This window comes from Peromyscus eremicus, chromosome 13, assembly GCF_949786415.1.
Source record: "Peromyscus eremicus chromosome 13, PerEre_H2_v1, whole genome shotgun sequence".
Classification (NCBI taxonomy): Eukaryota; Metazoa; Chordata; class Mammalia; order Rodentia; family Cricetidae; genus Peromyscus; species Peromyscus eremicus.
The window spans coordinates 868,220-887,949 of NC_081429.1; the positions used below are offsets into that span (position 1 = coordinate 868,220).

The 19,730-nt window shown below is 43.5% G+C and overlaps 1 protein-coding gene and 1 pseudogene across 1 annotated transcript in view; one reads left to right on the forward strand and one right to left on the reverse strand.

Moving 5' to 3' along the window:
* The window catches only part of Dner (delta/notch like EGF repeat containing), a 196,124-nt gene that overhangs the window by 33,806 nt on the left and 142,588 nt on the right, over positions 1-19,730 (reverse strand). The window contains exon 9 of the mRNA XM_059278712.1: positions 7,815-7,937. Within this exon, the coding sequence (XP_059134695.1) occupies positions 7,815-7,937 (123 nt within the window). The remainder of the gene's footprint in view (positions 1-7,814; positions 7,938-19,730) is intronic.
* Positions 11,214-11,548, forward strand: LOC131923389 (small ribosomal subunit protein eS26-like; annotated as a pseudogene).

Consider the following 19,730-nt stretch of genomic DNA (forward strand, 5'->3'; position numbering starts at 1 on the left):
TCTGCATGGATCACAGTGCAGGAGAAGCACACAAAATGTCCAGAATTCTCTGTTCACTCTTTAAGTAGTATGGAACAAAAGATATAGTTTTACCTAAAACTAAATGAATAAATAAATATCATTGCTTCAATAGTAAAGGTGTGATTACATCACACCTTTAACATGGTGATATAATTTCTGGGATGTTATCCACTCCAAAAAAAATCCAGGAAATATAAAAATTAAATGGACTGTGATAAATAAGTCTACCATGAACATTTTTGTCCATTTTCTTTATAGCAGAATAATTTTAATGATTAGCTAATATTTGTTTGGGATTCTTGGTGACAAAGGTTAGAAAGAAAACACTTCAGTTTTTAGTTATGAAAATAGCATACCAATGATTAAAATGCTCATAGTTTTACAACACACAAAAGCAATAAATAACCTTTGTCACAAAAATCCCAAATAAGTATTGGTTAATCATTAAGTTTATTCTGCTGTAAAGGAATAAAAATGAATCCAACATGAAGCTATACCTTGATTTTTCTGACACTTCTGAGGCTATGAACACTAAACAAAAGTCATTTTAGATCCATCATTAACTAGCTTTAAAATTATGAAGAAGGAAGAATCACCACATTTGTGGCTGAAAGGAAGCCTAACAGCATCATGCCCATAGTAGAAACTTACATTTTCTTTTGCTACCTTGATATATTTTCTTTGTTGATAATTTCATACATGAATACACTATATTTACATCATTTCCCACCCTTTCTCTCTCCCTTCCATTCCTCTTGATGTAGGTGACAGGCAACACAGGAAAAACTTACATCTTACCTGTTCTAATTGGCTTTCTTTATTCAATTAATGTGATTAACAACAGGTTTTTTTTGCTCGTCTGTTTTGGGGGTTGTCATAGCATTGATTGACCCCAGGATCCTGCACATGCTAGGGGAACACTAGGGGAGCACTCTCCCTCTGAGCTACACTCCCAGCCTAAGCAACAGTTTTAAGTAAATTTGGCTTCTGAGGACTTCCTTTGTGCACATCACCATAATGAGGGCTGCAGAGAACTGAAGAAACCTAGGGAGTCACTGCCATTGGGGTTCGTGATGTCAAGAGGCAGGAGGGGAAGTCTGAAACCAGTAAGGAATGGGACACAAGGCCGAATGGGATTGTCCAGACAAATAGAAAGACAATGGGAGAGGTCAACTCACATGCTTGCAGATCAATACTTCAGATACAGACAAGGAAGCACACATAGGATGGATGAGGGCAAAGAGGAGAGACTGGGAAGCTAAGAATGGAGGTCTAGAACCTAACAGCATCCAGGGTGTCCCAGGAGCCAGGACTAAATGAAGACAGGGAAAGAAAAGGGAGGGAGGCAAGAGTGAGCTGCAGACGGAGCCAATGACATGGTGGGTCAGTGATCAATGGACAAAGGACACCAAGTCAGGAAAGGGGTGGAGGGGAAGACTCATAGATGTCACAGCTAAGCTTTCAGTGTGTTCCCTGTGGGTTTCCCTGGACATGAGCCAGCTGAAAATGGTTAAGAAACAAATAAAAAGGAAGGACATAAAGGTGCTATCTGGACCAGTCCTCGGGACACTTGGAAGAAAAGCAGAAGAGAAAAGAAACTCTAAGTAGAGGAGCGTGCAAAGTCAGGGAAGAGCGGAGCTCTTATTGTCACTGTTCCTGTAGAATGCATTGAGATGTATCCAAACATTTTGTTTTCTGTTCAGCCGGCCATGTTTTCTAGCATCCTTAATTTTTAAATTCCCTGGCTTCCAGGCTTGTGTGGCAAGCACCTTTTCCCGCTGAACCATCTTGCCAGTCCATTTAAAAGTGTTGCTTGAATTTTATTTTCTCTCTGCTTGAGTACATATGCAAGGTGACCAGCTACCTCATCTTCTTGCCACCATACTTTCTTTGCCATGACGGACTGCATCCTCAAACTGTGAGCCAGAACAAACCCTTTCTTCCTTATATTGCTCTTGTCACATCAAAGAGGAAAGGAATTAATATAGAAAACTGGTACCAAACAAATAGAGTAGTTTCTATGATAAATCTGACCAGGTAGTTTGCTGTGGGATGGTCTGTATGTCAAGTGTGTTGCTGATTGGTCAATAAATAAATCACTGATTGGCCAGTGGCCAGGCAGGAAGTATAGGTGGGACAAGGAGGAGAATAAAGCTGGGAAGTGGAAGGCTGAGTAGGAGAGACAGTGCCAGCTGCCACCAGGACAAACAGCATGTGAAGATGCTGGTAAGCCACGAACCACGTGGCAAGGTATAGATTTATAGAAATGGATTAATTTAAGCTGTAAGAACAGTTAGCAAGAAGCCTGCCATGGCCATACAGTTTGTAAGCAATATAAGTCTCTGTGTTTACTTGGTCGGGTCTGAGAGGCTGTGGGACTGGCAGGTGAGAGAGATTTGTCCTGACTGTGGGCCAGGCAGGAAAACTCTAGCTACAGTAGTTCTTAGGCTTTTGAGGTTAGTTTGCAAGATGAACATGAAAGAGTTTGGAATTGGGGACTAAAAAATCTGGGGAAGGCTATGGACAGAGTTTAGCAGGCCATTCCACCGGGAGTTTATGAGACCAGAATATGGAGGGAAGTGTCGACCATGGAGCCTGGCTTATGAGATTTCAGAGAGAAACAAAGACTGCCAGGAACACTGGTTCTCAAACCATATTATATTCTGGTAAACAATCTGGCTGCATCCTCTCTGTGCCCTGGGGACTTTTGGGAGACTAATTTCTAAGGTAGTGGATTCATTTGTTTGGCAGAAGAAATTCAAGATAGGAGAGTATCCCGGCTGTGGTATGGCTACGGCCTACTCCTCTCATCCCACCCATGGAAAGCTGTGCCTTGTGAAAATGCAAATCTGGTTGAAAGACATGAACTAAACTGTGAATAGCATGGAAGGGAAGATTCTCTGCTGTGGGATGGTCTGTATGTCAAGTGTGTTGCTGATTGGTCAGTAAATAAATCACTGATTGGCCATTGGCTAGGCAGGAAGTATAGGCGGGACAAGGAGAAGAATTCTGGGAAGTGGAAGGCTGAGGGAGAGACACTGCCAGCCACCACCATGACAAGCCGCATGTGAAGATGCCAGTAAGCCACGAGCCATGTGGCAAGGTATAGATTTATAGAAATGGATTAATTTAAGCTGTAAGAACAGTTAGCAAGAAGCCTGCCACGGCCATACAGTTTGTAAGCAATATAAGTCTCTGTGTTTACTTGGTTGGGTCTGAATGGCTGTGGGACTGACAGGTAAGAGAGATTTGCCCTGACCATGGGCCAGGCAGGAAAACTCTAGCTACAGTTCTCTGATCAAAAACCACTGCCTAGGTAAGATGTGTGTGTAACTACAGTCCAAGGGGGCCAGGCTTCATTCTAAACTGACAGCACCACTTCATGGTGCACCTCATCAACTGCATGGTACTGGTTCTGAAGGCATGGGTAATGCAAGATTGAGGAGTTCACGGAATTTGGTGCCGAAGTCCCAGAGAGTCACTAACACCAGGCAATAACTAACACAGGGCTGGAGTTCCTGCAAGGAGGCTCTGAGAGGCCAGTGCATGAAGCTGTGAAGGTGCAGCCTAAATTGAGATTGTGAGGTATTTTGCTCCAGCAAAAAAAAAAAAAAAAAAAAAAAAAAAAAAAAAAAGATAATTAATGTGCTATCTGCTCTTAGGGAGGAGGTCTTTAACAGGCGTGTGTGACTCCTTCGCCTCATAGAGACTTGATTAAAATGATATAGAACTTTACTTTGGCTATTTAAATCCCTCCCCCCATGAGCCCTTGTGATCTGTCCCCATGTAATTCTCTCCCCCTGAATATGAACTTCTATTCCAGAGCATACAGCAAAGTTCAGAGCTTTTTAAGACACATTTAAAGTTCCTAATCGGCTTACTTGGAAAGCAAATCCTAGGTGGGCCTACCCTGACTGGGGAAGCCATTAAGGGGACCCAGGCCTTTGCTGACACTGAAAATTTGGAGCAATAGGGATGAAGCAAGCTGTCATGAATTCTACAGCCCGAAGGAAGAATGTGAATTCTGTCCAGCCCTGGGGGTCTTCATGAGCTTATCCTTCTGGATTCCAGCCTTAGCTTAGAGCTCAGGCTATTCGTGCCCTGAGGGACGACAGAACTAATACATATCCTAAGCCACTGGTGTATTGCAAGCCTCTGCGTGGCAGCAGCCAGCTAATATAGCAGTTGCGCCTATTCTAAGAGACTCTCCTCACCATTAAATTACCACAGTCACATTGCTCTCATCCATCTGGGTCACTCCCTGCACTTAAATCAGTCTACCCACATCCCTCCTGTTCTTCCCCTTCACTATCTAAATGTCTCCTGAGGACACTTCTTACAAACACATTCCCAGAGAGGGTACGAAATATCATGGTTTCTGAATTATTGAGTGTACGGCAATTTCTTGTTTTTATGCACATGTGTATTATATATTCATGTCAGGGAGTATACAGGTATGTGTGTGTGCATGTAGAGACCAAGAAACAACCTTAGGTATCAGCCTCTGAAATGCCATCCATCTCATTTGAGATAAGGTCTCTCATTAGCTTGGAATTCATCAAATAGGCTAGACAGGCTGGCCTGTGAGTCCCAGCAATCCCCCTGTCTCTGCCTCCCCAAAACTAGGATTACAGAAGTGTACTACCCCACCTGCTGTGTATGTGGGTTCTGGAAATTGAACGCAGGTCCTCATATTTGCAAAGTAAGCACGTCACCAACTGAACTATCTTTCTTTTGTCCTCAAATTTAGGTGGTCCTCTAACCCCCGTCCTTTAGCATTCCAAATATGGCTGCATGCTGCCCAATCTCCCAGTCCTCTCTCTGTTTTGTATGCAACCTGCACAACCCATGAAAAAATCTTATAGAATGTTCTGTTTAGGCTAGGAGTTAGAACGGCTACCAGGAAATGACAACTCTCACATTGTGTTCACTGGGCACCCTGAATCTATCCCACTTGCAAGCCAGGTTTCTTCCTCTTACTGAGGTCCTGTATAGTCCTTGGCGCCGGCCTTGCTTTGGCCTGACCCTTCTCCTTCTGGAGCATCTGCCCTCAGAGCCCTTGGATCTTTTCTCCATAGCAACCATTTTTCCTCCGATTACCTCCATCTCCTCATATGTTTATGTCTATCAGAAAAGAGTTCTACCTTTGTGCTCTCCAGATTCAAATTCCATTCTAAGTAAGACACATCACTTTTTAAATTGACAGTATTGACAGCCAGCTGGGTCCTGTCTTCTGTGGCCTAGAGTAGAGAGGCCTCTCAGTCTGGATTTCTCAGGGCCCACTGGTGTGAACAGGATAAAACCATTCTCTTCCAGACACACAAGAAAGGATTAGGGCCTCCAAACTATGCAACTCCCTTGAAGAGCAGCCAGTGTCTACAAAATGAGGTGGCGATGCAGCCCTCTGAGGTCATGTATGGTGTGTTCACAGCATACCCTTCAACTCCATGAACTCAGGGGTCCTTTGCACCCCTCACTTATCAGTTCCATAAGTTCTCAGCTCTCCCCGGAATTGAACCTTCTCTTCTGACTAGAAGTTGGACTCCCCAGCTCCTATAACATCCCTTGAGAACCTCATCTTCCTATTACCTTTTCCCTCAAAGGATCAAGGACATTGAATTTGGGCTTCAGCTGCTCTCTTTCTAGAATCTTCACTTTCTTACACTAGGAATGCATTTATTTATATGGTAAAAGAAATGCTCAACACTGCAGATGTACAAACAGCAAGGTAATTAGAGGGAACTTCTCAGACGGACAGAAGCTCCTAACTCAGAGCACACAGGCAAGCATTAAGCTCAAGCAAGACGAAGCATGGCCAGCTAACATGGGACAAAATGACATTCCAGCAACTGTCATTTCAGATACACTTACAGGGAGGAGTTCACAATGGTACGCCTGAGAATATGTCAGAAATGCAAAGTCTTGGGCCCCACTTTAAGCCTAGAATTAAAAAGCTGGAAAGTTAAGGCGCAGTGATCTATAACAACCTGCTGGCAGAAGCTGATGTGAGCTCAAGTTTGAGAGTCATGGCTCACAGCAGGGGAGGGGAGGGAGGGGAGGGTAACTGGGTATATTTGAAGATTTTACACATAATAATTTTCTTTTATCCTATAGAGGTAGAGTCAGGTATGTGTTTGGAATGAGGAGTTTGATACAGGGCTTCTGAAGACATGCTGTGATTTTGAAACAACAATATGGACAACAACACTGAAAATGTATGGAAACTACATGGAAAAAGTTAACATCATAGCCTTAGAATTTTCAGGGACATTGGTAGGCTTTTAAATGCAACTATATTTTTCTTGCTTAGTAAGGCCATTGTGAGCTAAAGGTCAAGGATAGAAGAAGAGATAGAAGAACATACATGTTCAGGATACATCTGCTTAATGATTTTGCTAATTATAAAGGCGAGATCTGTTCCACAAACTAAAGAACATTGGTAGTTTTAGTTGTTTGAAGCCTGTTGCCCGCATCAACTCTATTACTGAAGGATCTGGAAATCTCTGTATCATTGGCCAAAATCGATTTGAGATTGTCCAGGCTCAACAGACCTGTGGCACAATTGAGATGAACTAATTAAACCACTAGAGTCATTGTTCTTTTCTTCTTCTTTTCAGAATCAAATGGATTCTCTCATTCTCCATGCTCTGATAGAGCCCAAGCTGAAAAGTCATAAAGATAAGCCAACATGTCTGCCCTTGTGGCTTTGAGGAAGTGGATGCTTCTTGGTTGTCACTGGGTATCCCATTCCAAATGAAACAGCAGATGCACTGGGCATAAAGACCTAGTCAGCTTTAGCTGCATCCAGAGCTCTCACTGAGCACCTCATATGTGTCAGTCCTTGGAGCTTTCCAGAAAGATCATAAAATAGAGGAGGGTCCATGAAAGAGAAGCAGCAAAAGGCAGATGGAAGACATCAAGTAAGCAGTGAAAGGAGTTGAAAGGTTAAGGGAAATGGACATAAATAGGGCCACAAAAGTATTTCAAAAATCTAAAGCCAGCCCTGGTGTTCCGGCTTAGGGAACTGTGCAATGACTAGCAAGCAGAATTCATGGTGTAGCTGTTGTGAGCTGTGGCTCTCACACTTGAGCATCTGGGCTTAGATGAAGCCACACCATCCATACACCATGGCTAGAAGCCAAAGTAAAGGCAGGGAGAAAGGCTTTAGGAACCTTTCTAAAGGCTGGCTCATGACAGATAATATTACCAATCTGTCCTGTGGGGCTGCCAGCAAGATTCAATGAGTTAATGCACGTGCATGCTTAGAACATGATCCATACACTATAACTACCCCATCAATGTCAGCTGTTTTTCCAGAGTGACATTAACAGGCATCCAATCAGATGAATTGACATTTGCCTCCCAACTGACTTGTTTAATAAGAACTCACATCTTTGCCAATACAGGAGACTCCCCAGTCTCCCTCACCAAGGGCATACTGTTTTTACCCAACAAGCCATAGAGAACAGCATGTTTTCTTCTTTCTTGTTCCCAGCCACAGCCTTTGACCTGTCTCTGCCAGCATACATTAACAACCCTTTCAGTGTCTACCTTTATATGCATTGCACAAAGATGCATGTAAGAAAAAAAAAAAGGCAGAAGCGTTTCTCAGCTTATCAGAAGGGAGTCTGAGACTTACAAATGGGTCTTCTGGGACCCATCCACCATCCCAGTCTCAGTATTTGGTTTTGATTATAAACAAATCCATGCTCCAGTTAGGAGCTTACATGCTAAGTTGAGAGCTCCATGCGATATGGTCATTTAGAGCCAAGAAATCATAAGTAATAGCTTACCTTTGTATTCTGCCAGGCACACACACTCATAACCATTGACGAGGTCCCTGCAGGTGGCAGCATTCAGGCAAGGAGCAGACAGGCACTCATTGTATTCTTCCTCACAGTAGAGGCCATGGTAACCTGGGGGACAGAGAGGAAAAGCTGTTGTCAGAAGCATCCCATAAAATCTTACATTCTGCTGATCTGCAAAGAAGGTAACTTGGTATTGAGTAGAAGCTATGGGGCCAGGCAGGAGGGACTTAAGGGGTGAGGTCCTTGGGAGTACACGGAAATGTGAATTGTTGAGAATACAATTCTTCACATATTTTTTCATGGCCCCAAGAAAAGAAGAAATTATCTACTTAGCCACCTACTGGCCCTTATGATTCCAAGGCTTTAGGCATTGGAAAAGTCAGTCACCAAATGTATCAACTCTAGTCATAAGAGACATTGAAAATAGCAGCATTTCTAGCACGTGATGACAACTAGCTCCTTTCAAGGACAATTTCCACACTATTTCTCCTTGTTAGTAAGAAAAATGTACTTATCTGAAGAAAATTTTCTTAAAGAAGGAAGTTTTTTTTCCCCTCTAATCCAAAGAGAAAGTGAGCTCAAAGGGACCTAACTGAAGCTCTGTTGAGATGTGAGATTGTTTTGCTATTGTTTACTTGTTTGTTTAAAAACACAAATCTATATGTTATACGATTTCAAATTGTACTTAATTTTTTAATTACTGAAGAATAATAGAAATGAAACCCAACAATTTTTATAAAGACAGCTTTTATGCTCCTATTTTACAAAACAGGTGTTTATTCTACAAGACAAGAAGACACCATTCTCTGAAATGAGGCATTACGCTGTTTCCAAATTTCAAAACACGTGTTATTGCCAATTTGCTGTGAAAACAGGCCATTTTTGTCTGGCCCTGTCCAAACAATGAGAACCATGTGAGTGCTTTCAAAATTCCCTCTGACTGTGTTTGTTCTGAATTCAGATAAGCAGAAAAAATAAACCTTTGCCCAAGTGGGAATTGGACTTGCTGGCTGTCCCCACCCCACACCCCAGTCTTTCTGACACACAGAAAGCCCTCAGACTCAGAGTTCCATTAGAACATGCTAGTGTGTTCGATGTGGTTTCTTGTACTGATCACAAAAGTAGGTTAAGCTCATATTTGCATTATTAACAGAGCACTTTGCAACTGTGTTACCATTGCAGTTATTTTTGAGCCACTTTCCAAATTTAGGTGGTGATAATGGTCCCTTTGAGGCAACCTTGACCTACCTAAGACAAATACACCACAGGTTTTTTGACTCTTCTTCTACCTTATCCTATGCTTTGTTATCTTAGGACAGCTCTCCTTAGAGTATTTATCAGGTTATCTCAGCCAATTAGGTAAGAGGGTCAACAACTAGCAGTGATTTTGCCCTCTAGAGGACATTTGGCATTTTGTCACGATGGGTGGGGGTGCTGTTCCTGGCATCAACTGAGGAGAGCTGGCTCAGCATCCAACAGTACACAGGCACAAAAGTCTTAGTCTTCAGCAAGCAACAGCCTACAAGCAGACTCTGTCCCAGGCTGTTTGCGCAAATAAAGCTTTATCAAGATGCTGCCAAATCCATCCATATATGTACTGTCTGCACCTGTTTCCACTGTAACAGCAGAAACTCAACAACTTGCCAACAGTAAATAGCTACTATCTCACTCTATAGAATAAGTCAGCACCATGGCCTATGCTTTTTGATGTCATATTCCAGAAATCATTGCCAAGAACTATGAAGAATTTCCTAGTTGTTTTCTTCCAAGAGTTTTATAGTTTAACATCTTATGTTAAATCACTTATTTTTTAAAAAATGACATGATTTTTGTGTGTAGTATAAGATACTTGTAATAGTGGACAGGTATATAAAGGGATCATCACCATCATTAATGATCAAGGAGGTAAAAATTAAAATTACATTGAGAAACCACATCATACCTGTTAGGATGCCCATCTATGAAAGAAAAACAACAGAAAATTACAAGAGTTGTTGAAAATGAGAAGAAACTGGAACCCATTTTTGTTCCCTTTCCTGTTGCTGTGATAAAACAGCAGACAAAAACAATTTAAGAGAGAAAGGGTTTATTTGGTTCATGATTCAAGGGCAGAATTTATTGTCTCAGGAGAGTCATGGAGGTAGGGGCTCAAAGAACCTAGTAATACCCACAGTCAAGAGCAAAGAGCAATGAATTAATGCACGCATGCTAGTGCTCAGCTTACTTTCTCCATTCTTATACAACCCAAGTTCTCCTTCCTAGGGAATGGTGCCACCCATAGTAGGTAGGTCTTCACACTTTAATTGATGGAATCAAGATGTCCATTGAGTAACCTGACATAAACAATCTTTGACAGAGACTTTCTTTCTAGGTAGTTCTAGATTATGTTAAGTTGACCATTAATAGTTAAATTTAAATTCAACCATCATAGAACTCTTGTGTAGTGTTGGTGGGAGCATAACATGGTACAGCTTCATGGAAAAGAATATGCAGGTTCTTAAAGAGTTAAAAATAAAAATGCTATATGGTTAGGCTATCCTGTTTTCTGTGTATTTATCCATTAGAATTAAAAGCAGAATCTCAGGGAAATATTAGCACTCCTCCATCCATTGCAGCACTATTCATAATACCCCAAATATGGCAACAACCTAACCATTCACCAACAGCTGAATGGCTAAAGAAAATGTGTTGTGTCCACACAACAGAATGATATTTGGGATATAAGAAAAAGGAAATCTTATCATTGGCTACAACATGAACCATCTAGACATCATACAAGGTATGACAGAAAGACAAACTCTGCACAATCCTACAGCTAGAGGTCAAACTCACAGAAGCAAAACATAGAAAAGACATTTCCAGGGGTGTGAGAAAGAGAAATTGGGAGCTGCTGGCCAATGTGTAGTGTAGTTTCAGTGATGTGCTGCATAGCAGTGTGCACATGGCAAGCACTTCTGCAATGTACCTTTAAAGTATACCTTCATGCTGTATGTTTCTTATCACAATAAATACTCTACATATACTGAACTAGGGGCTGGGGAGATAGCTCAGCCAATGTAAATTGCTTGTCTTGTGAACACAAGAACCTGAGTTTATTCCCCAGAATGCACATTAAGAAAAAAAATTAAAATTAAAAAAGCCAGGCGTGGAGGCACACATTTGTAAATCCAGTACTAGGAAAGTAGAAACAGATGGATCCCTGCAGCTTGCTGGCCAGCCAGCCTAGCCTAATTGGCACATTCCAGACCAGCAAGAGATCCTGTGTGCTGGCTAGTTTTATGTCAACTTGACATAAGCTATACTCGTCTGAGAGGAGGGAACTTTGACTGAGAAAAATGTCTCCATAAGATCAGGCTGTAGGCTCTTTGGGGTCTTGGCTTCAAGATGACCAAAAGAAGAAAAAACAGTGCCACAGAAGGCCTCAGCCATATACAGCCAATTTGCTGCATGAACTGTGCCTGATGCATGCCCAAGGACAAGGCCATTAAGAAGTTCATCATTCAGAACATTGCAGAGGCTGCTGCTGTCAGGGACACAGCTAAAGCCAGTGTCTTTGATGTGCTTCCCCAACTCTACATCATGCTGCTCTGCTGTGTGAGCTGTGTCACTCAGAGCAAGGTGGCCAGGAATTGACCCTGGAGCCCAGAAGGACCAAACACCCCCACCACGAGTTAGACCTGCTGGTTGCTGCACCTCAACCTCGACTAAAGCCCATGTAAAGAGGCAGCTTCATAAGGACAGAAGAAACACCTTGGAAAAATAAAATGGAAGCTATACTATAAAAAAAAAAAATCAGGCTGTAGACAAGCCTGCAGAGTATTTTCTTAATTAGTAATTGATGTGGGAGGCCCAGCCTATTGCAGGTGGTACCATTCCTAGACTGGGAGTCCTGAGTTCTATAAGAAAGCAGGCAAAGCAAGCCATGGAGAACTAGCCAGTAAGCAGCTCCCCTCCAGGACCTCTGCATCCGCTCCTGCCTCCGGGTTCCTACCCTGTTTGAGTTCCTGTCCTAACTTCCTTCAATGATGAACAGTAATGTGGAAGCATAAGCCAAATAAACTCTTTCCTCCCCAACTTGCTTTTAGTCATGGTGTTTCATCACAATAGTAACCCCAACTTAGACACCTTGTCCTAAAAAAAAAAAAAAAAAAAAGTAGACAGTGCCTGAGGAATAACACAACTGGCTTCCGCACTCATGCACATATGTGCACATGTACGTGCGTGCGTGCGTGCGTGCGTGCGTGCGTGCGTGTGTGTGTGCGCGCGCGCATGTGTGCGCACACACACATACAGAGAGAGGAGCAGAGAGAGAATTAAGTGTCTTGTTATGAGAGTAGGATATGGTTCAGTTGGTAGATTGCTTGCATGCATGTACTTGGCACTGGGTTTGATCCCACACCTACAAAAGGACTTTGATATGCCCATGTGAGGCTCTCCTGGGAAATATTGTTCCAACTGTTTGTCTCCCAGCAGATCTTTTACCAATCAGGAAGGATAATATATGGCTTTCCACGTACCCTTGTCCTCTAAAGTAAGGTGTCATTTACAGCGACAAAAATCCAAAGCAAGTTTCATCAAATTATCCATAATTATTTTGTAATTTGCAAGTAGCACCATTATCTTCTAGTAGCATCATGAAAAGCAAACGTGTAAGTTATTTTACAGATATAATTAAGCTGGTGATGTTTTTCTTCCTTGCCCAGGTGGGGGTGGGGGTAAAGGTTTCATATTCTAAAATTGTTTCTTCGGAGACAGTAACATTTAAATGCCTTTACAGAAATGTCAAGGCACCCTTTACACTAGTTGCCAAAGAGCCCTACGTTGTACTGTTTGAATTAAAAGGCATTCCTTCCAAAAGAGAAGGGCTCTGAGAAATGAGGCGGCCACCCCCTGCTGATAATTAATTCAGACAAACAAATTAGCCCAGGGCAGTAAGCCTAGGGTTTGAAAACTTTGGCTAGTCCAAGGAACTAAAAAAAAAAAAAAAATAGAAGAGGCCAGAGAGATGGTTCTGTGGATAAGGGCACTTGCTGTACAAGCACAGGGACTTGAGTGTGGAACCTAACACCCACATTTAAAAAAAACAATATGGCAGCACACACTTGTGACCTCAGCATGCCAGCCAGGGGCAGAGAAATAAGAGGCTTGCTGGCCACCAGCCTAGCTCCAGGCTCAGTGAGAGACCCTGTCTCAGGGGAATAAAGCAGAGTGATGAAGCAGGGCATCCGTGTTTGCATCTGGGTGTGCATGTGAAGGCCACAGGCAAGGTCTCTCATTGAACCTGAAGCTTACCAGATCAGCTAGACTGGATATTTGGTGAGCTCCGAAGATCGGCCTGTCTTGCCCTTGCCCGCACTCCCAATGTTAGGCTGTAGATACCTGCTGCTTGCTGTTCCTGGCTCTTTACATGGGTCCTGAGGATCTGAACTCAGGTCCTCAAGTATGTGCAGCCAGCACTTCCCCAAATGAGCCACCACCCCAGCCTTGCAATGTGAAGTCACCACTCTACCCTCAGCTGAGCTCCATCTTACAATTTGGAAGTGTCTAAAATCATCAACTGAGTTCCTCACACTTCTTCCTCTGCTAGAACAGAAGGCGGAGGCTATGGCTGCTGTTTCACAACCACGCCAACAGTTTCTTGGATGGGAAATCTACCAAATCAGAACAATTTTACTGGATCCAAAATGCTCCTGACAGCTCACACGTGCCTATGACATTCCAGGAGTCCCAGGTACCCCAGACACAAAGCCACATAGCAAGCATAGCAAGGTCTCTACTTGCAAGATTCTCCAAGTGCAGTAACAAGTGAGTGGTGCCTGCTTTGATGTCAGGCCCTGTGGTGGTTTAAATGAGAATGGCCCCCACAGGCTCATGCATTGGAATGTTTGGTCCCCAGTAGGTGTGCTGTTTGGAAAGGATTAGGAGGTGTGGCCTTCTTGGAGGAGGTATGTCACTGAGGGTGTGCTTTGAAGTTTTAAAAGCCCACACCAGACCCAGTTTCTCTTTTCCTATTTCTTGTCTGAGGATCAGGATGTAAGCTCTCAGCTACTGCTCCAGTGCCATGCCTGCCTGCTACCACACTACCTGCCATGATAGTCATGGACTAACTCTCCAAAAAGATAAGCAAGCCCCAATGAAATGCTTTTATGTTATAATCTGCCTTGTTCATAGTGTCTCTTCACAGCAATAGAATAGTAATTAAGACAGGCCTTTTGTGTGTGTTGTTAAATTTTTATCAAAACCCAAACGGAAATATGTAGCTCAGTTAGTAGAGTGCTTTGCCTCCTGTGCACAAAACCCTGGATGTCGTCCCCAGTACTACATGAACTAGGTGTGGTGGTGGACACCTATAATCCCAGCACTGGAGAGGCAGAGGCAGGAGGATGAAAAGTCCAAAGTCATCCTCAACAACACAGTGAGTTCAAGGCCAGCATAGGCCTGATGAAACCCTGTCCCCAAAACAAAACAACAACAACAAAAGAGCATAACTAGTTTCAATTTGTAGAGGAGAAATTAAGGGTAAAGAAGGCCATACACTAAATCCCATGTGCTCTTCCTACTTCCTCATGTTGTTCCAAAACACATAGTCTAGTGTGTCGATCTGCTAGGGCAGCCATAACAAAACAACATGGACTGGATCAGTTAAATAATAGAAACTTAATTCTCACAGTTCTGCAGAATGGAAGTCCAAGAACAAGGACATCCGGTTGATCTGTCCTTAGCTGGCAGATAGCCACCTCTTGCTGTGTCCTCTACCTACGAAGGTTGCTAGGGTATTGTACTACAGGTACTGTATTACAACCTCACCCTTGGGACCCTGTTGAAATTTAATGACCTCTTTACATGTGTGTTCATGCGTGTGCATGTTTGTATAGAGTGCACAGGTTTGTATATGTGTGCAGAGGCTAGAGGTCAACCTCAGGGCTATTCACCTTGATTTTTGAGACAGTGTTGCCTGGCTGGCCAGTAAGCTCCAGGGATCCACCTGTCACCACCCAGCCCTGCCCCCAACCCCGGCACTGTGTGAGCCATCAGGTAGGTTGTGAGCACCAAGCTCAGGTCCTTGTGTTTCCATAGCAAGCACTTCATACATGAGCTGTCTTCCCAGCTTCTTTCATCACCTCTTTAAGGGCACTATCTCCATAGATAATCACACTGGAGTCAGCTTCAAAAAATGAATTTGGGGAGGGATCTAATTCAGTCCATAATATCCCTATTCAGACATAATTCTTAACTATGTCTCTGCAGTGCTCTCCCCTTATCTCAAGTTTTAGTTTTTGCAGTTTCATTAACAAACCAAAGTAAATTGTGGCCTGAAAACTTTCCATGGAAAGTTACAGAAATAAACTACCAGTAAGTTATAAACCTCACGCCCTTCTCAGTACCATCTCTCTTCATCCTGTGTGGGACATGAATCATACCAGTGTACCCATGCTGAACCCCAGAGTATAGCCTACCCTCTGTATCTGTAGGTTCCACATCCAAGGACTCAGTCTACCACAGCTAAATACTATTTGGAAGGAAAGTTGTATTTGACTGAACATATACAGAATTATTTTCTTGTTATACTCCCTAACTAAAATAATAAAACAACCATTGATGATATAATGTTTATATACTATTAGGAATTATGAAATACCCAGAGATGCTTTAAATATACAAAAGGAAGTACATAGACTATATGCAAATACAATATTATTTTCTACAAGGGACTTGAGCATCTCCAGATCTTGGACGTTGCCGAAGATGACCATTTAGAAAGAGTTTGGCACATGGTGTCAGGCCATCCACTGGGGACCCTGGAATATATGCAAATATAAGTGGAGGCAGAAAATATGATACTGCATTGATATTTTGGAGCCTATCACACTTCACTGTTGGGCACTTTCTTGCGAACTGTAGGGTGCTAAGCACACCCCTGACTCCTACACGCTAGATTTCAGCAGCCTTCTTACTCCAGGTGTGATTATCAAATTGTCTCTGGTCATTGTGTGAAGGATAGATGTTTGATTTGAGAACCACCATCCTAGATTCTTTAAGGTAAGAATGATTTGAAGGGAGCTGGGGACATGAAGTTCCAAATTGTTGCAAAGAGTGAACAAGAAATTATCAGAGAAAAAGGAATTAGCATCAGTCCCCAGATTTCATCTGCCACTGAAATCTGATTATAATACCAGCCCTGGGTATCTCCAGCATTGCTATTCCACAAAAGGAGATAAACACTGGATTCATCTGAAACTAAGTTTACACAAACCAATGGGATAATGGCAAGAGTAAGCCTAGTACCCCTACTGGTGGTTCTGAGGTCCTGAGAAGTCTACTGCAGTTCTGCCACCAGGCTGAATGTGATGGTCACTCTTGATTATCAAGTTGACTGTATTAAAAGATGCCTCCAGGGTGAGTGAAGCATGTATGCAGGAGGAAGTTATCAGAGAAGTTGGACAAAGAAAAGAACAACTGAAGGAAAAGGACTGGCCCTGAATGTGAATAAAACCACCCCACAGGCTGGGGGACCTGATGGACTAAAGAGGAAGCACAGTGTCTTAGTTACTGTTCTACTGCCATGAAGAGGCACCATGACCAAGGCAACTCTTATGAAAGAAAGTATTTAATTGAGGGCTTGCTTACAATTTCAGAGGGTTAGTCCATGACTACGATGGCAGCATGCATGGCACTGAAGCAGTAGCTGAGAACTACATCCTGATCCACAGGTAGAGAGAGAGAGAGATAGAGACAGAGGAGAGAGAGAGAGAGAGAGAGAGAGACAGAGAGAGAGACAGAGAGAGAGAGAGAGAGAGAGAGAGAGAGAGAGAGAGAGAGAGAAAGAATGAGAGAGAGAGAATGAGAGAGAGCCTGGGCCTGGTATGTGTAAGGATCCTGCTCTCACTCTTCCAAGTTTAATGCCTTACATCATCAGCGGGCAACTGCGTCCCCGCCTTAAAAGGCCAGGCACAGACTCCCCCCCACACACACACACACACACACACACACACGCTCTCTCTGCGCCTCTCTTTCTGTTTCCTCTCTGCCAGGCCTGACTTCTCTCTCCGTCCTATCCCCTCTTCTTTCTAATAAAGCCCATTCTAACTCTGGTAACCATGGCTCGTGACTCTTCCGCCAAACAAACAGTGCCGTTTATCATTTCAGTATGGGCTTTTGAAACCTCAAAGCCCACCCCAATGATACACTTCCTTCAATAAGGCCATACCTTCTAATCCTTTCAAAGAATTCCACTCCCTGGTGACTAAGCATTTAAACATATGAGCCTATGAGGGCCATTCTTATTCACATCACCACACATAGGAAGCCAGCCATTGTGTGCAAGCTCACCCTGAGAAGGTGCGGCTGCCACTGCCCATAGACATCAAGCTGCAGCTTCTTCCATGTTTTAATGCAGAGAACCCTCCAAGGAGTCTGTAGGCCTTTGGTGTCAGTGTGGGGCTGCATAAGATAGCTGTCTGAACTGAAGCTAGTAAGTTTTCTGCTTCTCCCACATCAATAGTCATTCTGGACTATCCCATCTTCCAGTTGTACAAGCCAATCTAACAAATCCCTCTGATGAACAGATGAACACACACACACACACACACACACACACACACACACACACACACACTGCTGGTTCTGTACCTCTAAAGAACACTGAGAACTGGGGGTGCTCTGGCCTCACCCACCCCAGCAAATGGGGTGGTGGAGCCACTTTCCAGGAAGGAATACCCCTACTTTTCAGGCAAGGAGACCGCAGCCCAGATGTGGTGGAGAAGAGAATGCTCCCAGACACCTGCTGCTCTGGTCTGAAGTGGTGCTCATCCTTCTCACTCCATTGGAAAGCAAGCCCTCCCAAGGCCGGCTCTTCGCCTTCCCCCACAGGCTCCCCATGATTCAAACACCAATGTAAGATGGCTGCAGGCCACACTGTTTACTCCTTAGTTCTTTCCCTCGCCTGGTACATCATGTTGTCACCCTCTGAAAAATCCAAACTCTAAGGCTCTGTTTGTAGCCAGATGGCTTTCACACATTGTGTGACAAATTCCAGCAACTCATCCATTCCTGTCACCTTGGAGAAAGAAGGGGGCGATTCGTGCTTCATGCTGCCTCAAAGAAAAAAAACCTGGCAAGATCATCCATACCCAGTAGCCATATGCTCAGGCCAAACAGGCCAAGACTCGCTGCTCAGACCCCAGCTCCACCTGAATTTAGGGCAAAAGCAGCTTGAAAGAACTTCTTTTTACCTGTGTTTGCTTTGTAGTCAAACTTCAGTAAGTGAGATGTGAGTCGGAGGTTTAAGGACACTTTAAGTCTTTCCCTCTTTCCAGTGTGAGCAGATAAATGGGAACATCTATGGCTTAGAGTCAAGTCTAGGCCAGTTCTCAGAAGATCAAATCCTCCACCTCACCCAAAGTAGTTGAGAGATAGGCATGGAGGACATAATCCTATTATGTTAATGAAAATGAGCTTTCAAATGAGACTTACTTAAGGCAGGGAGCTTCGGGGCACTGAGAGATACTGGGTGACGCCCTCATTTTACAGGGCAGAACATTACTTCAAACACTTGGGAGGAGAGAGACCATTGAGGAGGCTGCCACGATGGGCAGGGATCCCATCAAGGATGAAGGTGGTGCCAGTGCATTGCTAAGAGCAACTTGAAAAGTAAACCAGAAACACCTGGTGATGAGTAGCGTATGAGGAGGTGTGAGGGTCAAGCCAGACTCCTGCCTTGTCTTATCTTGAACTTCTGCAACAATGTTCTGTGGGGAAGAGGGGGCATTAACTGAGGCCAGTTTCTGTTCTACAAACTTCTGAACATAGTCAAATTCATTAGCGGGAAGTGGCTGAAGAAAGTGAGGGGGCAGGAAAGAATGCAAAGCACTTTCTAGAAGCTAACCTTAAGTGAGCCAAAGGGACTGACAGTTTTTCTCAGAAAAACAAATGATCTGAGAAAAATAATGAGTTTGTTTCATGAGTATTTGGTGAATTCTGATTCTGTTTCCAAACAGTGAAGTAAATGCTAAAGAGATGGATCCTGCTACAGCTTTTAAGATATGTAGGGCTAGCAAGATGGCTCCACAGGTAGAGGCATTTTCCTCTGACCTCCACATATGCCATAGCATGTATACCCATGTACATCATGTACACATGTGTGCACACACACTAATAAAAATTAAGTAATTCATAAAAACAAGAAGCCAGAGGATGTATAGGAATGGGAGGAGGAGAGGGGAGGACCCAGAGATGCCAACTTGAAGACAAGAAATAAACAAACAAAAAAATACAGATGGGAAAGCCCAGAGATTAGTTGAGAATATGATGAAATCTGAGCAGGCAGAGAGCAGGGTCCCTCACAGACATGTCAGGGTTCCTAATGATCTGCATCACCTCCTGGTATAATGTCCTTGGGCACTGTTCTTAGAGGGTCACCTGTAGAGGCAGGTGAGGTTTCTGAGTTTGAGAGGTGTTTCAACACTGTAGGATTTGTGCTTCCCAAGTTATCCTTTGTGAACAAAATCGTACTTGATATCATTTTCTCTTTGTTTGATATTTTTCTGTAAGTCGACACTGAGTGTTTACATGTGAGGACCTCTAGGCCACCCAGGTATGTGACTGCAGCTTAGTCCCAATGAGTGACATCTTCATCAATGTCACAATCTGCAACAATAAAGGACGCCTGTAAAAGGAGGAGGTTCCTGTCCTGTCATCAAGAGGACAAACACTTGACCCTGCCCATGAGGTTCTAACACAAGGGATGCACCTAGCATAATGTCTGCCACACAATAAGCACCTGATCCATTTGCGATGTGGCCCTGTGGCCCTGTGGGAAGGCCCCAAACACCTTGACCACACAGCTGTCATGACAGGCTTAGAGGCCCAGACACAGCTGCTGTGACCGGCAACATCTGGACC